The sequence below is a fragment of the Adiantum capillus-veneris genome, chromosome 27, assembly GCF_014529385.1.
Source record: "Adiantum capillus-veneris isolate H3 chromosome 27, ASM1452938v2, whole genome shotgun sequence".
Lineage (NCBI taxonomy): Eukaryota > Viridiplantae > Streptophyta > Polypodiopsida > Polypodiales > Pteridaceae > Adiantum > Adiantum capillus-veneris.
Window position 1 is genome coordinate 111218116 of NC_140957.1, and position 14800 is coordinate 111232915.

The 14800-nt window shown below is 45.0% G+C and overlaps 1 protein-coding gene across 16 annotated transcripts in view; it reads left to right on the forward strand.

The window, feature by feature from the left end:
• ABCC13 (multidrug resistance-associated protein 11) overlaps positions 1-14800 on the forward strand; it is a 187719-nt gene that overhangs the window by 39827 nt on the left and 133092 nt on the right. For 13 of the 16 annotated variants that reach the window (XR_015186743.1, XM_086502646.1, XM_086502652.1 and 10 more), the window contains 2 exons: positions 4345-4476; positions 5780-5898. Coding sequence is in view for 15 of the 16 variants with exons in the window: in XM_086502646.1 (XP_086358772.1) it covers positions 4345-4476; positions 5780-5898 (251 nt within the window). In the remaining variant the exon portion in view is untranslated. Of the gene's footprint in view, positions 1-4339; positions 4477-5608; positions 5653-5779; positions 5899-14800 lie in introns of those variants that run through there. The other 3 variants (XM_086502656.1, XM_086502658.1, XM_086502657.1) reach the window with 2 other exon arrangements.

Genomic DNA, 14800 nt, shown 5'->3' on the forward strand with positions numbered 1-14800 from the left:
AGCTGACAGTATTCTGCTGGATGACTTTATGAAATGGAATTCCTGATTATGATACTGATTTGTTCTTGACTTCTTGTGAGTGCAGGAACTGATAGACGAAATGACTGCAGCATTTTGGTCTGATTGATCTCGAATAGACATGGTTGCAATAGGGGCTAGTCAATCGGACATCGATGAGGTCCCGATTGGACCTAGATGTGATTGCTAGCTACATTGCCGATAAATCATGGTCTAAGATCCGAATGAATGTTGAATGTCATGTGATGTCCTGTGATGTCGTGTGATGTGACTGTCGATTTTGTACATGTGCTAGATGTGTGTTCCTAGTACGTAGGTACTAACAGTCAGTGTCTGCTAAGACGGTTTATGGCTTTTGTCGGTTTTGCAGGTGTAATCGCGGTCGATTACAATGCTTTCAAGAGGGGGGTATGTCACAAAGTGATGATGTGGCTACGGACAGCAAAAACCCTAATTTCTGCCAGAAACCCTAAAATTCCTGCAAACCCTAAATTTTTGCCAAAAACCCTAATTTCCGGAAATCACGGAGGCTATTAAAAAAAATAAAAAAAATAAAAAAATTTGAAAATGATGAGCGATGCAAATTTTGCTTTTTCTCTACTTATATGAGAAAGAGAGAGAGAACGCTTTTGCTTTCAAGTTTTTGACTCTCTGTAGGAGAGAGAGAGCAATTGCTTTTGATTTGAAGCTTTTGGGGCTTTGCTTTTGGGCATCCCTTGTAATCTTTAAATTAGTGGTGAGGGCCTCACTTCTCAGAGCATCTGGACGCAGAGTCTGAGAGTGAATCCCGACCCACTCTGTACTTTGAATTGATTAATACAAAAAGAAATACCGAAAGGGGCGCCAGTCTTTGGGGCCAATATCTCTAGGCACGGAACTCCGCTAGGCTAGTGCAAATCTATTGTGATCTGTGAATTGTTTTGAAGTGGTTATTTGGTGCTGTCGCGGTTGATTCTTGACTTGGAGTGTCCAAGTCTGTTACAGATAGAGGTGCTCAGCTTGCAGGGACATGGATTCCGTTGCTATTATATGCTGCTGATATTGTGCTGATCTCAGATTCTCCAGAGGGGACGCAACATCATTTGGATGCATTGCATGTATTTGCATGGGACAATGGAGTGTCTATGAACCTTGGTAAGACCAAGGTAATGGTGTTTAACACCACGGCGCAGTGGGTAAGGAGGGCCACCCCCACTTTTACATATGGTCGAGAGACTGTGGGAGTATGCAGATACACACTTATCTTGGGACGGTTTTCAGTGGTCCAGCATTTTCCCTGAGGCGTGCAGTAGATACGCGCTTGACTAGAGCCTATGTAGCATTGGGGAGACTTGAGAAGATATGTTCGCAGGATCAGTTCCAGGAACCTCGGACAAAGCTTTGGCTCTTTGACACTTTGGTCATTTTGGCCATGCTGTACAGAGTGGAGATATGGGGCCCCTCAGTTGATCATCATAGCCACTCGATCAATTTCATTTATGCATAGCACTTGGGCTCTCCCTAGAGACAGATATGCTCGATTTAGCACTAGAGTCTGGACAGTTGGCATTGCAGGGAGATAGATCATGTTGGTATGTAGAGATGGCATCTTGGTTTTAGTTACATGGCTTTAGTATGGATGGGCTACCCCCATTTGAGTACTCTCTGGATGCACCCTCCATCTCCCTCACTAGGGCAGACGTTACCAGGCTCATCAGACAGGATTCGATTCAGTTGGATACGAAGAGGACATGGATACAGCCTACACATGAGCTAGGTACGTAGATGACTTTCTATAGAGAGCATCTTCTCCAGCTCAGGGAGGATGGTTTTGTGATAAGACCAGGATACATGGATACCCATCTATCCCATGGGATACGATGTGCTATTGGTCAGATACGCAGATCCTCACATCAGCTAGAGATCGACACAGGCAGATTTAGAGGAGTAGCCGCTGAGTCCAGGATTTGTCAGGTGTGCCAAATAGAGCCCGAGACAGAGCTACATTACATATGTCACTGCCCAGTATATTATGAGATACGAGGCCGCTTTCACTGTCTATTCAGAGAGGGTTTTGGGCCACTTTCTAGAGTCATGAGATACCAGGATCAGAGATGCCTCGGATTACACTTACTAGAGATTCGCAAACACAGAGAGGACCTCTTGAAGAGGGGCACAATGAGAGAGATCGAGCGCAGCGGAAGATTACAATTTTCTTTCAGTCACAGATAGAGGAGTTCGAGCAACCCCCACAACATAACAACACCAGAGGCACCAGAGGCATATTGCTTGATCGGGTGATAGAGTTGGGGCGGTCCCGTCGCCCACGGATGAGGGGGCCCTCTCGACATCGATGCAGATTGCGAGGATCCATACCATACTGGCGCGACATAGGAGCCGTCCCGACAGAGTGCCTACCTTGGAGGACATTGAATCTCTATAGACTTTTGGATACTGATGTATATGTATATGATGCCTCGATTGTCAGAGAGCTCCATTGTATCAGCTCACCCTTTGTATTCCCTTTGTATCAGCTTTCACCCCACCCCCTACCCACTATTTTCTTTTCAGTTCTTTGTACTTTTTGTACCCAGACCTGGTATTAGATTCACTACATGTAACCTTTTGGTCTCATAGGTCATTTTGGTCTTTCGAAGACGTTAATATGACATTTCATTTCATTTCTCAGTTTCAGAATTAATGAATTCATGAAGTTTGCAGCTTTTTGGGGCTTGTTCCTACTACTGGCGGTTCGTTATATGTGGAGATTGCTTCTCATTGCATATCTTGACTCAGAAAGGGTTCCATTTTCTTGGAGACCTTCGGAAATTGCATCATTCAACACTCTCAAGGAAAAATTGACGACTTATCCTGTTTTGATTTTACAGGATTTGCAAAAATACTTTGAAGTTTATTGTGATGCTTGTGTAGTCTGGGAGCGGTCTTAATGCAAGAGGGCCATGCCATTGCCTATGAGAGACAAATGTTTTCCAGTCTAGTGAGAGTTGCACAGGTTTACGACAAGCAGCTGTTAGCAGTGATACATGGTCTGACTCAGTGAAGACACTTCTTGCTTGGAGTAGACTTTATAGTGTTTACAGATCATCAAAGTTTGAAATACTTCTTGTCCCAGAAGCAGCTTTTGGAACCAAGGTGTACCAAAGTAGCCGGTGGACCAAGTGCACCCAAGTAGGCATGGACAACGTGTAACCATGGTACGTAAAGGTTTGGTGGAACCCAATGTGTACGGATGACATCATGTTGGCCGGTGGGCCAAGATACCAAGCATGATATAGTGGACTAGTGGACCAGGTAGACCTGTGCACCAAGATTGCAAGGTGCGACTGTGTGGACCAGCCCTATCTTACCCTCAACCTCTGGTAGTGAATGCAGATGAAGCAAGCCACTCATTTTAGATATTGCCACAATATATTTTCAAGGTTTACAATCATGGGGAATCATCAGTCTTCTACAAGTCTTATCTGTACGTAGAGTCAGTTTATCACTGAGTCACTTGGGTGGGTAAGTCTCTGCCTAAGGGTAACACTCGCTTTTGGGTGCTACTCGTCCATGGTGAACACTCACCTTTGGTACTACTCATCTTAGTCTTTGCTGAGTCATTCGGGGAGTCGTAACTCATTGCACTTAGCCATTGCTCCTCAACCTTTTGCACCTCTATTGTATGTTTGTCTGAGTCGTGGTTTGGAGGGTCTTGGCCTTGTAGTCATCTTTTGGGCAATGCAAGTTCTCTAGTTCTCAATTTTCTTCTCTCAAGCTCTTTGTTTTCATCAGTTTTTGATGAGGCTATTTTGAGCTGTCTATTGTCGATTATGCTAGTCTGAGTGAGTGAGGCTTCAGCGGACTGCACAGAGGTGACCCTCACCACAGAGAGCGCAGTACTCAATTTTGTGTTACAGCAAGCATTATACATCATTGTGCTCCAATTGGAGAGCAAAACATTTGTTTTGTGATATTAAATAGGGCTTTACATTATTTATTCTTCTTACATAAAATCTACTCATAGCCATGGCTGTAGATTTTATAAATATATTGGGCAAGGTCACCTGTAATTTTTATTTGACAATGGTCTCACGCAGCAGGTTTTTTTCATCTCAGATAGGTGCTCGTGGAGTGGCATCAGGCTTCTCCACAATGCTCTATCTGCCATTCATTCTATATGCGACAGTAATGTATATACCCTCCTTCTTAGTGGCATTTTAGGGTTATCGTACGGACTCATAGTAGTGACTGGCTTCTTGGAGCCTCTCATGGGCTTACTCGGTGCTCAATAATACAGCCTTATTTTTTTGCGAAAGAGAACTGTAGCTTAGCTTTTCAAATATGCAGGTCTCGTCTTGCTGGGTCTTGCACTATGATTACGCTGTTGTCATGGCTGATTATTGGTACCTTCGACTGTGGTGGCTTTTGAGGCCAATCTGTTATGTTCCATACTTGCACAGTTTGAGCAGGAAATCCAAGGTAAATCTCAGTTAATCCTACAAGATATTTCTTATTATTCTTATTTGATTGTTAAGTTGTATATTCTTTGTCCTTAGTAAATCTAAAGTTCATCTTATCCCTGGAAACAATGTTATTTGTAGGCATTCAACAAACACATTAAGATAAATGAACAGTTTGAGAGGCTAATTTAGTCATCTGTCAGCCTTCTTGAGTCCTTGGTCTGAGCTGTGGTACATAAGTAGGGGCAGCTGCATGCTAAATTTTGGAACATATGCTACGTACCCACATTATGGAAGATTCAACTAGATAGGATTACTACAGCAAGGAAGATGGCTGCATTAAGCTTATGCTCAATTTTTATCAATTGTTTATATCTGCATACATGTATTGGCATGTGTGTGCTCAAGAACAAAGTGAATAGAGGTTAATGCAATTTACAGACATTCTGAAATTTCTTGCCCCTACAATTTCCTATTTATTGGTTGTTTGTATTTACACACACAAACAGGCATTGATTAGGTGCTCATAATCTTTGCTCCCAGTTTGTTCCGTGTTTTACTTCAAAGTTACATGGAAGAAGGCAGTTTTATAGAACATTGCTTTGAGATGGAGGAGAGACATATACAGCTCATGTTGAGTGGTTTTTACCTGTTTAACAAGGAAACACATGCAATTTAAATACCTCAAGAGCACTAACCTTAAGGTAGAATTCAAAGGTGAGAAGATTTACAAAGGAGTCTTGTAATCAATAAATAAACAGATAATAAGACAATCCTGGCCCAAAATCTCTTAAAGATCTTGGACCCCAGGGGACGGGGCTGACAAACAGAACCAATCGTAAGCTTTTTGGAAGTCAAAGAACAGTATCATCAGATCCTCATCGTGCATATGAGCCAAGGCTGTCGCCTCCGAAAAAGTGAAGATAATGTCAAGGATATGGGGCTTCTTGAGAAGATTTATGTATGAAAGTTGTTATTGCTCAGTGATGTAGTGCAGTATTCATCTGTGCAATGATGTCCTCAATCTAGGTTTTGACTGTCCATAAGAAAGGATATCTAGGCTTAAAGCATAAATATTAATAGCATACTATTTTTATATGAAGACTTGACATAATTCACGTAGAAATTTCAGTTGAATGTTACCTTCTTAGGTGGTCCCTGCCATTCACTTAAGAAACTGCAATTGTGTTCTGAGGTAATCTTTTGAAACCTTGTAAGTTGGTCTTTCAAAAACCAAGAGCAGGATGATATCAATGCATCTAATTGAAGTGTATTCCTGCGAAACATTGACTTTGATTTTTATGGTTTTGGTGATTTTCTAGGTACTATGGGCTCCCGAGGTGCTAGAGGAGCTTCTTTTATTACTAACTTCAAGTATTTTTGGGATGGCAACCTTTGTTATTGGCTTCAAAATTTCAGCTATGATTCATTCCAAAAACAGGTGATTATCTTTCTAGGCTAAAGCTGTTGAAGGAACATGTTATGAAGTTCAGATTTGTTGATGGCACATTCGGGTTGATATAAATTTGAGACAAGCTTAATTGTAAAGTTGAATTGAAGGCAGGTTAAATGTATTGCGTGACAACTCTAGAGAATAGAGAGAAAAACAGAGGGAAATAGATGGTTGTATTCAATCCATTTCATGCTTCAAAAAGTTAGAGCAATATTCATGGGTGTTTTGGATCGATCACAATTTTCTTCTGATTTTTTTTTGACAACTTATATTTTGACAACTTGAGTTAGTATGTAAATGATAAACCAAATAGGCTAGTCAATTTAGTTAGAGCAAGGTGGAGGTTGGGGTGGATGACAACATGCGGATGGGTGAGGAGGAGGAGCTGAAGGCCCTTTGTGCACTGAGTGCTTTTGCGAATGTTGTAGATAAGATGCCAGGTCGTGCTGAACCTCTGTCTAAGCAAGCCCTAACTAAAATGAGGGCTTCTAGTCGCAAGAAGCCCCCATCCAGCAGGGAGCTGCTGGCTCTGGCTGAAAGAAACTGTACTCATTTTGCATGGAAAGACAAGTACAGCTCGTGGTCAGTTACAGCCGGTGGTTGTGGGCTCACACTGGGTGGACTTGACTCATGGCAGGAGTGGTGGTCTAGTGACACCGTGGCCAGTTTGTAACAGGGTTACAGTGACGAGGGCTACAATATCACTGCCGTAGGACTGGCAATTAGCTACAGTTGGTCAAGAGTTCACACTGGACGGACTCTCGCTTGGGCAGAGACACATGGCAAGTGATACGGATGGTGGTCTATTGGACACTGTGGCCAGATCACCACTACTCAGTTTGGAGATATGCTTAGCTAGATTGGGATATCCGCTTGCCGTTGGTGGCTCTTTAGGGGATATACAAGTGTGGTTGGAGTCATGATCATCATCTACTTTGTATGGTCGAGCGTCTTGAGTCTGGTCTTGAGTTCATGCACAACACGACGTGCACCATCCCTGCACATTTGAGCCTCGACAACCCATTGTACCCGTGAGTTGTAAGCTTGGAGCTGAGTGTGCTACCATGCCAGAGTCAGTACTGGTTCATTTGAGTTAGTTGAGTCTCATGCTGTTCAGTTTCTATTGTTGAGTCGCTGTGTTTGCTTTGTTATTCATTGTCTACACTGTTTTCATGTTGTTGGAGTGAGATTTTGCGCACATTGCACTGAGGAGCACCCACTATAGAGAGCACAACACATTATCTCCGCTACAGGCGCTCTTATTTTTGGCACGCCCGGTGGGACCTCAACTGAAGTCTCACTCCGTCGAGAGTTTAGGGTAGGAGCTAACTGGTTTAAGCAGTCGCCTGTGCTAGTATGCTAGTTTCGACTCTTCTGGTCCGGCTTCAGCTTGGTCTCGTCTAGTTTCCCCTCGACCAGCTTGTCTAGTCTCTCGTCCTGGTCTAGTTGTCTCTCGTCCAGGTCTAGCCGTGGTCTAGTCACTCGCCCTGGTCTAGTGGAGTCTGGACTAGTTTGTGTAAGTTAAAGGTCTTCATGCCCAAAGGTTGGGTGGGCTTTTGATTACTGCATGACACATACAAGGCAATTAAAAGAGCGACAAAGTCCACTATTGAGTCCTCTAAAGTACTACCATCGGAAGCAGCAACCCTTCGTGCCTAGTAGAAGTCCACCAGCCCTGTTACCCCTACCTTCCTACGTGGCTACCTCCACTCTTTCAACCAGTCCTTCACCTCTCAGGTCACCTTTTCGAGTACAGCTAACCCACTGTGTTACACAACCTCTTGAGCAACAGGCTCCGGAGCAGATAGCTATGGAGGAGCTGACAAGCGTTCTGGCTAAGATGAACATCAAGTTCCCGACTTTCAAAGGTCTCTCCAAAGAGGATGCAGACAACCATGCTAGGAGATTTGTATCCCTCTGCAGGGATCGTGGCCTCAACAGAGAAGACGCCTACGTAGTACTCTTCCCATCAACCTTGGATGCCAGTAGATAAATGGTACAGTCAGTTCGCAGAGAACCACTTTACGACTTGGGCCACCTTACGAAAGCAGTTTTGTGAAGCTTTCAGACCAGGGGACTTCCAAGGGAAGGTTCTCGATGAGTTGGCCATCTTGGTCCTCCATCCAAATGAGACTTTTGCAGAACTCATGACCAGAACAAAGTCTTTCGTCGCTAAGCTTCCCCATCAACCAAGTGAATTTATGATCAAGAAGTGGGTAGAGAAGGCTTTTCCTAAGACTTCTCAACAAAAGCTCAGAGAGAGTCTCTGACCTGAAGCCATTGTGGAGGAGTTTGTCGCTGTTGCTACTAGGATAGAGGGGGCAAGGAAGCTGTTTAACGACTTTCCTCAGGTAGAGGCTGGCTCTATACTCTTGGAAAGTCCATCTGACCCCATGACTTCTCTACCCTGGGAACTTGAAGCATTGAAGTTACAGCGTGCTCTTCAAGAGGAGAGATCCTTCTCTCTTCGACAGGAGAAGCCTCCACATCAAGAGGCTTTGGACCAAATCAAGTGGGAGCTCGAAGAGCTCAGGGCTCAGCAGGAGCCTAAGGCTGTCCTCTAGTGTAGCTCATCTCGCTCTCTAGGGCACCCTCCACAGGAATTCCCCCTTCGGGCTTATTGCCCTTTTGAAGTCTAGACATGAGGACAAGGATGGCTACTACCTAAAAGGATTGCGTCAAATACAGCAAAGCCTTCCTCCGACTATTCAACAAGGGCGGGCCCCTGCATCTAACTTGGTTTCCCCTTATGGCCATCCAAACCACACGCCACCTTTGCTGAATACCCCTCCTACACAAGTTATGCCAAGCACTTTCTCATCTCAAAGTTTTTATCATGCCAATGCTCCCTCAGCCCCTCAAAGCTTCTACACTTCACCCTCCACCTCCATGCAATGGGAGCAGAGACCACCTCGTCCCCTGACTTGCCCGTCCAATCGGCCCATTTTATGCTACAGATGTGGGGAATATGGGCATTAACAAAGTATATTTCCTTTAGCCGAAGGGTGTCCTCCTTCCCGTGCCCTAAGGCTCAGGATCACTATACTAAGGATTGTCCAATACACTAGGCATCTCTGTCTTCGAGCTAACCTAAATTCACCTTCCCTAAGATCAATTTGATAGCAGTTAGCACCATCCCGCAACCGTCACCTTCTACTCATGTGGTGACCCCTAATCACAAGTCCACGCAAGTAGAGGAGCCCACTGGTGTCCTCACTTGGGCCCAGAGGGCATCCATGGGTCTCAGCCTTCCAACAAGTTCCACTCTGCCACCCACTATCTGTCACGAGGACGTGGCAACTGCTAACCTTAGTTGTTGGTTTCTTTCCAATGATTTTTGTTTTATTTTTGAGACCCTCTTTTTGAAGTTGCAAATGGTTGGACATTGTATGGCCAATGTGAACGGTATTTGCACCCGCAGACGGGAAGCTGGTCGGCACTGGAATTTGTATAGTAAGAGGACGTGTAGGCTCAGTCCAAGGTCATGTAGGTCCCCCCGTGGCACTTAGCAAGTTGGTGGATACTAGGAAGTGAACTCAATAAAGGCATAAAATGAAGGTGGAATCACCAACAGAAAGTATCCGACAGTTGGGCCACATTGCACTTTTGGATGCGGTTCGAATGAGGATAGATGGTCAGAAGACCAGTGGGAGCCCAACGGACGCATCTCCTAAAAATTAGGGAACTGCTATTTTGGGCAGTGAAATGTATTCGCGTCATTACCTTCGGAATGACAAGGGGAACATTTTAGAACTCTGCCGCGAAGTCAACTGGGCAACCAATCGGGAGATTTTTTAGGCGGCAACCCCGAAACGGGAAAATGCTTGTAAATGCGCCAAATGGCACATTTTTGTACAGTTTCCTCATGCATAAAGAAGTGGCACTGAATTTAGAGAGAAAAGGCTCATTTGCAAGTTTCCTGTCACAGGTCGAGAGCTATGGAGTGCTTCCTTTCCATTCTATGTACAGTGTGGTGCTAGGAGTGATGACGTGCACACTACACACTGCTCTCTCTCTCTCCCCTACGTGCAGTTATGTGATGCCCCACAAGAGGACTCTTCATTTCACTGATATACAGCTGTGTGGTTTCATGCTTTTGTGTTGAGGCAAGGGCCTCCTTGAGCAGGAATAGGGGCAGCTAATTGCTACTCCAAAGCACGCAACGGTGAGGGTCATAACCTCACCATACAGGTGCGTTTTTAACGCTGCGTATGTGCTGTAATTTGACTGTTTTTCAGCCATACGGACGCCAGAACCATTGGGAACAGTGCCCCATTGGCAGAAGACAGTTCGGAGACTGTTTAGGGCTGAAAACAGGGCAAAAACCAGTAAATACAGCGTGCTGAATTTACTGTTTTTGGGCAGGAATTAGAGGGTTTATGCCAGTGGAAGTGAGTTCCAGCAGGGGAATTGGTTTCATCCAAGTTTTGGGGTTGTTATGTTGCCACAATTTGGCCAAAACAGGTGGTATCTAGCGGGATACAAGTAAAGGATTCCGAGGACTCTAGTTTGTAATTTACCATCTCAAAGTATAAAGAAATACCGAAAGGAGCGCCAATTTTGGGGCCTGCAGGTTGTCGGCGTTTGCTTAGAGCATTCTAGCTTCCGAGCCGTGTGTGTACTTAAGTGTTAATTCCTGTCGTCGCAGGTTCCTCTTGCAAAGTACTCTGTGTGTGTGTGTGTGTGTGTGTGTGTGTGTGTGTGTGTGTGTAAAGTAAAGGAAAGAATTTCGGGTGAAAGCCAAAGCCTACCCCCCTACGGGCCGGTTTCAAGGTTCTGTTGTCGGGACATCAATCACTTTTTCCTCAATAAGTGAGCCTCGGTTGTTTTGGGTAAAGACACAGAGTACAGGAACACGGGATTACACTATGGCCGACAAAGGGAAGGGCATTATGGAAGAGGGTTCCTCTTTGAAGGAGACAGGAAACTCCTATGGTCTTCGAGATTGCCGAGACCTCACGGCCAACTCAAACTGTACGTCCTGTTGATGTGAATGTCCCTCTTGTAGTACAGGGCTTTATGACTGGGCAACTTGAGGATGATGCGTTTAGGACTCAGTTAGTTTCCGTGGTGAATGTTTTTTTGCAACTGGTGCAAAATCCAAGGTTTATGGAGTTCTTGTAAGTGCCGCCAGTGAAACAGCAAAATAGGCAACCTACACCGCGTACAGAGCTTGTTGAGGCTCAAGCCCAAGTACTTCATGCGACTCAGCAGGATAGGGAACACTCGCATGTTGCGGAGTCAGGAGCTCCAAAACAGGTTCCTCCCGTACTTAAATAGGTGGCAAGGACGCCTACTCCACAGGTTATGCCAGTTCAGCCCGCCACCTTTAAGAGCTGGCATGCTGTCTTGAATGGACAGGGAACTGGTTACCAGCAGGCAATGCACCTAGTTTTTCCACCACCCACGGTACATCCTGGGTATTTCGGGGGTGGATCTGTGTTCCAAAGTATGGCTGGATATGCGCCTGCAGGTCAGCGGTACATGCCAGGAACAGTGTTTGGGGGTATGCAAGGCATGATGCTAAACCCCATGTATGATAGCATCGGCATGCAGCAGGGTTTTCAGTGCAACCAGGGCCAGTTTGGGGTGCCACAGGGTCATTTTGGCATGGCTGATTTTTCTGGACAGCAGCCAGATATCGCACCTCTGAGGCAAAATGTTAATGGCAAAGATGTGCCGATGATGTCTACCATAGTGCCCATGTTGCAGACCATTCTTTATGACAACTTGGGGGCACTGGAAAAGCCGAAAGCTTATAAAGAAGGTGGTGCAATTGTAAAGTTCAGCAATTTCAGTAGCTTCAAGGATAAAGCAAAGGCTCTCACTTTCCTCCAGCAATTAGATACGGAGCTTCAAGGATAAAGCAAAGGCTCTCACTTTCCTCCAGCAGTTTGATACGGCTTATGCAGGAGGGAATTTTACAGAGGCCTCTAAGGTCAGGAAAGCTGCCACTTTCTTGAAGGACAATGCACTTACATGGCGGACGACATTGTTAATGCAAGGACAAGACCCGCCACATGGGTCTACTTCAAGAAAATGTTTGCATCTGCTTGGCTGTCAAATGAATTTGAAGCCGACGTCATGACAGATTGGCACCAACTTACTTCGGCTACATGCAAGAGCTTGCTGGAGTACAATCGGAGGTTTTGTAAAGTGTTACTCTCAGTGACCTCCTACAGATTTGTACCATTGATAGAGCAGATAGAGAAGTATTGTTGTGGGCTGCCTAAAGGGCTTCGGGACTACTGTACCAAGAACAGAGTGGCTACCCTCACTCAGCTTATGGAAGTTGCTAACACTGGTCTTGCCTTGTTGACTGGTCTTGCCTTGTTGAAAGGAGAGGACAATGGGTGTCCGAGCAACGAGAAAGGAGGGCAACAAAAGAAAAAGAAGCCCTTTGTGAAAACAGCTCCTGAAGCGTCACAGGGGCCACCAAAGACAAGGATTCAGCCGGGACTTCTGGAGCACAGGCAAAGAAACAGAAAAGGAAGCCTTTTGTGTGCAAATCGCTCGAGGAAAAGAAGGTCCTAATGGCTGAAAATAAATGCTTTATATGCGAGCAGCCTGGTCACTTTGCTACAAATTGCCCACAAAGGAAAAGACCAGCTGACTCAGATGATAAAGAAGACTAGAAAGGCAAGAAGCCTAAACCCACGACAAGTTTGGTGCCAGATATGGTGGGTGATAGGCCCAATACAGATGCCAGTGAGTTATGCAGGGCATGGGGTAAAGTTAGGGATCAGACGACACTCATCTTCTTTGATCAAGGTGCCAAAGCAAACTTTATCTCACCAGAGCTAGCTATGAAGCTAGGCATCAGAGCTCACGAAATGGGATACACAGGAGAGGCAGGGTTGGCATGTCCTGGCCACTTGGAGTGTGTTACTCCCATTATTGGAAAGCTGCGTCTGTATATTCTATCGTATGTGAACACAAAAGAGTTCTATATCATGCCATTGGAAGGGTGCGATGTGCTACTTGGAATCCCTGGATGTTCAGAGTACATGGCGTGCTGGATGCCTTCGGCAAGATGATCATCCTTTAGCATCGGAGCAAAACTCATGTTTTGGATGTGAAGCTCAAAGGGGAGTCTGTCCCTATTGTATCTGCTTCTGCTATCACTTCTGTAATAAAGAATCATCTTTTTGTGTACTTGATTTTTGCACGTGATGTCTCAGATAATTGTCAGTCAAATTTATGTGTGTTAGATAAAGAAAGGTCAGTATTCTTGCGAGAGTTTAGTGACTGTTTTTCTGATTCATTACCGTCGCAATTGCCGCCAGAGAGACCTGAGGACCATCGGATAGATTTGGTGCTAGGGTGTAGCCCACCAAATAGACCTCCCTACAGGGTTAGCGCGGCGCAGCAGAAAGAAATGGGCCAGGTTGAAGAGTTATTAGAGAAGGGGCTGATTCAGCCTAGTTCTTCACCCTTTTGCTCCCCACTGCTACTAGTGCAGAAGAAGGATGGCTCATGGCGCATGTGTATTGATTACCGTGCGTTGAACAAGAATACCATCAAGAATAGGTTTCCTATTCCTAGAATTGATGATATTCTCGATCATTTAGAGGATGCTGCAATTTTCAGCGGGATAGACCTTAAGAGTGGGTACCATCAGATTCATATAAGGATAGAGGATGGGCACAAGGCTGCGTTTAGAATGACATTTGGTCTTGATGAGTTTCTAGTGATGCCGTTTGGTCTAACAAAGGCTCCTGCCATGTTCAACAGAATGATGGACCGGATTTTCCGCTCGCATCAACAGTTTGTTGGGACGTTCTTCGATGACATGATAGTCTATTTGAAGAATGAAGAGGAGCATAGGCGTCACTTGACCATTGTGTTCGAAGAGCTGCGCAATGATAGGCTGCTTGTCAATCCTAAGAAAAATGAATTCTTCCTGGAAGAGATCCACTTTCTGGGCCACATAGTCTCAAAGGATGGTGTCAGAATGGATCCCGCAAAGGTCGAAGCTATCAAGACATGGCCAAACTTGAAGACTGTGCACGATGTCAGAAGCTTCTTGGGATTGTGTTCCTACTATAGAAGGGTTATCAGAAATTTTGCAGAGATAGCATCGCCTCTTCACGCTTTGCAAAAGAAAGAGGTCACTTTCAGATGGACCCAAAAAGAGATTTCAGCTTTTAGTCTCTTAAAGGAAAAGTTGGTTTCAGATTTAGTTATTGTTTTGCCAGATCTCAGGAAGTCATTTGTGGTCCAGTGTGATGTGTGTGGCAGTACCATCGGAGCAGTGCTAATGCAAGATGGACGGGTAGTAGCTTATGAAAGCCGAATTTTGCAAGGGCCAGTGAAGACTATGCAAGCCTATGAGAAAGAGCTCTTGGCCGTGATTCATGCGCTTTCTAGCTGGAAGCACTACCTCTTAGGTGCTGATTTTGTTGTCCAGACAGACCATCAGACCTTGCGATACTTCTTGACACGGTCATAGTTATCCGAAAAGCATATGCGATGGGCAAACATTGTTTCTATGTTCCACTTTCAAATTATGCATATGGAAGGCAAGAAGAATGTTGTGGCTGATGCGTTATCAAGGAAGCCACAAATTTCAGCTGTGTCAATTCCTTATCATCACGAGTTAGATGACATGAAGGAACAATATGCTACTGATGAGGATTTTACAAGGATCTTTGAACAGTTGCAAGAGGGGCAACCTCATGAGCACTACCTCCTTAGAGATGGTTTTATGATGATGCATGGCAGACTTTGTCTCACTAGGCCATTGCGACATAAGGTCATGGAAGAGAGTCATGTCCCACCGTATGCAGGGCATCGTGGTATTGATGCGACAGTTAAAGCAGTAGAGAAATTCTATTGGCCTACCTTGAGGAGAGATGTGGATGCCTTTATGCGAGCATGCGTGATTTGC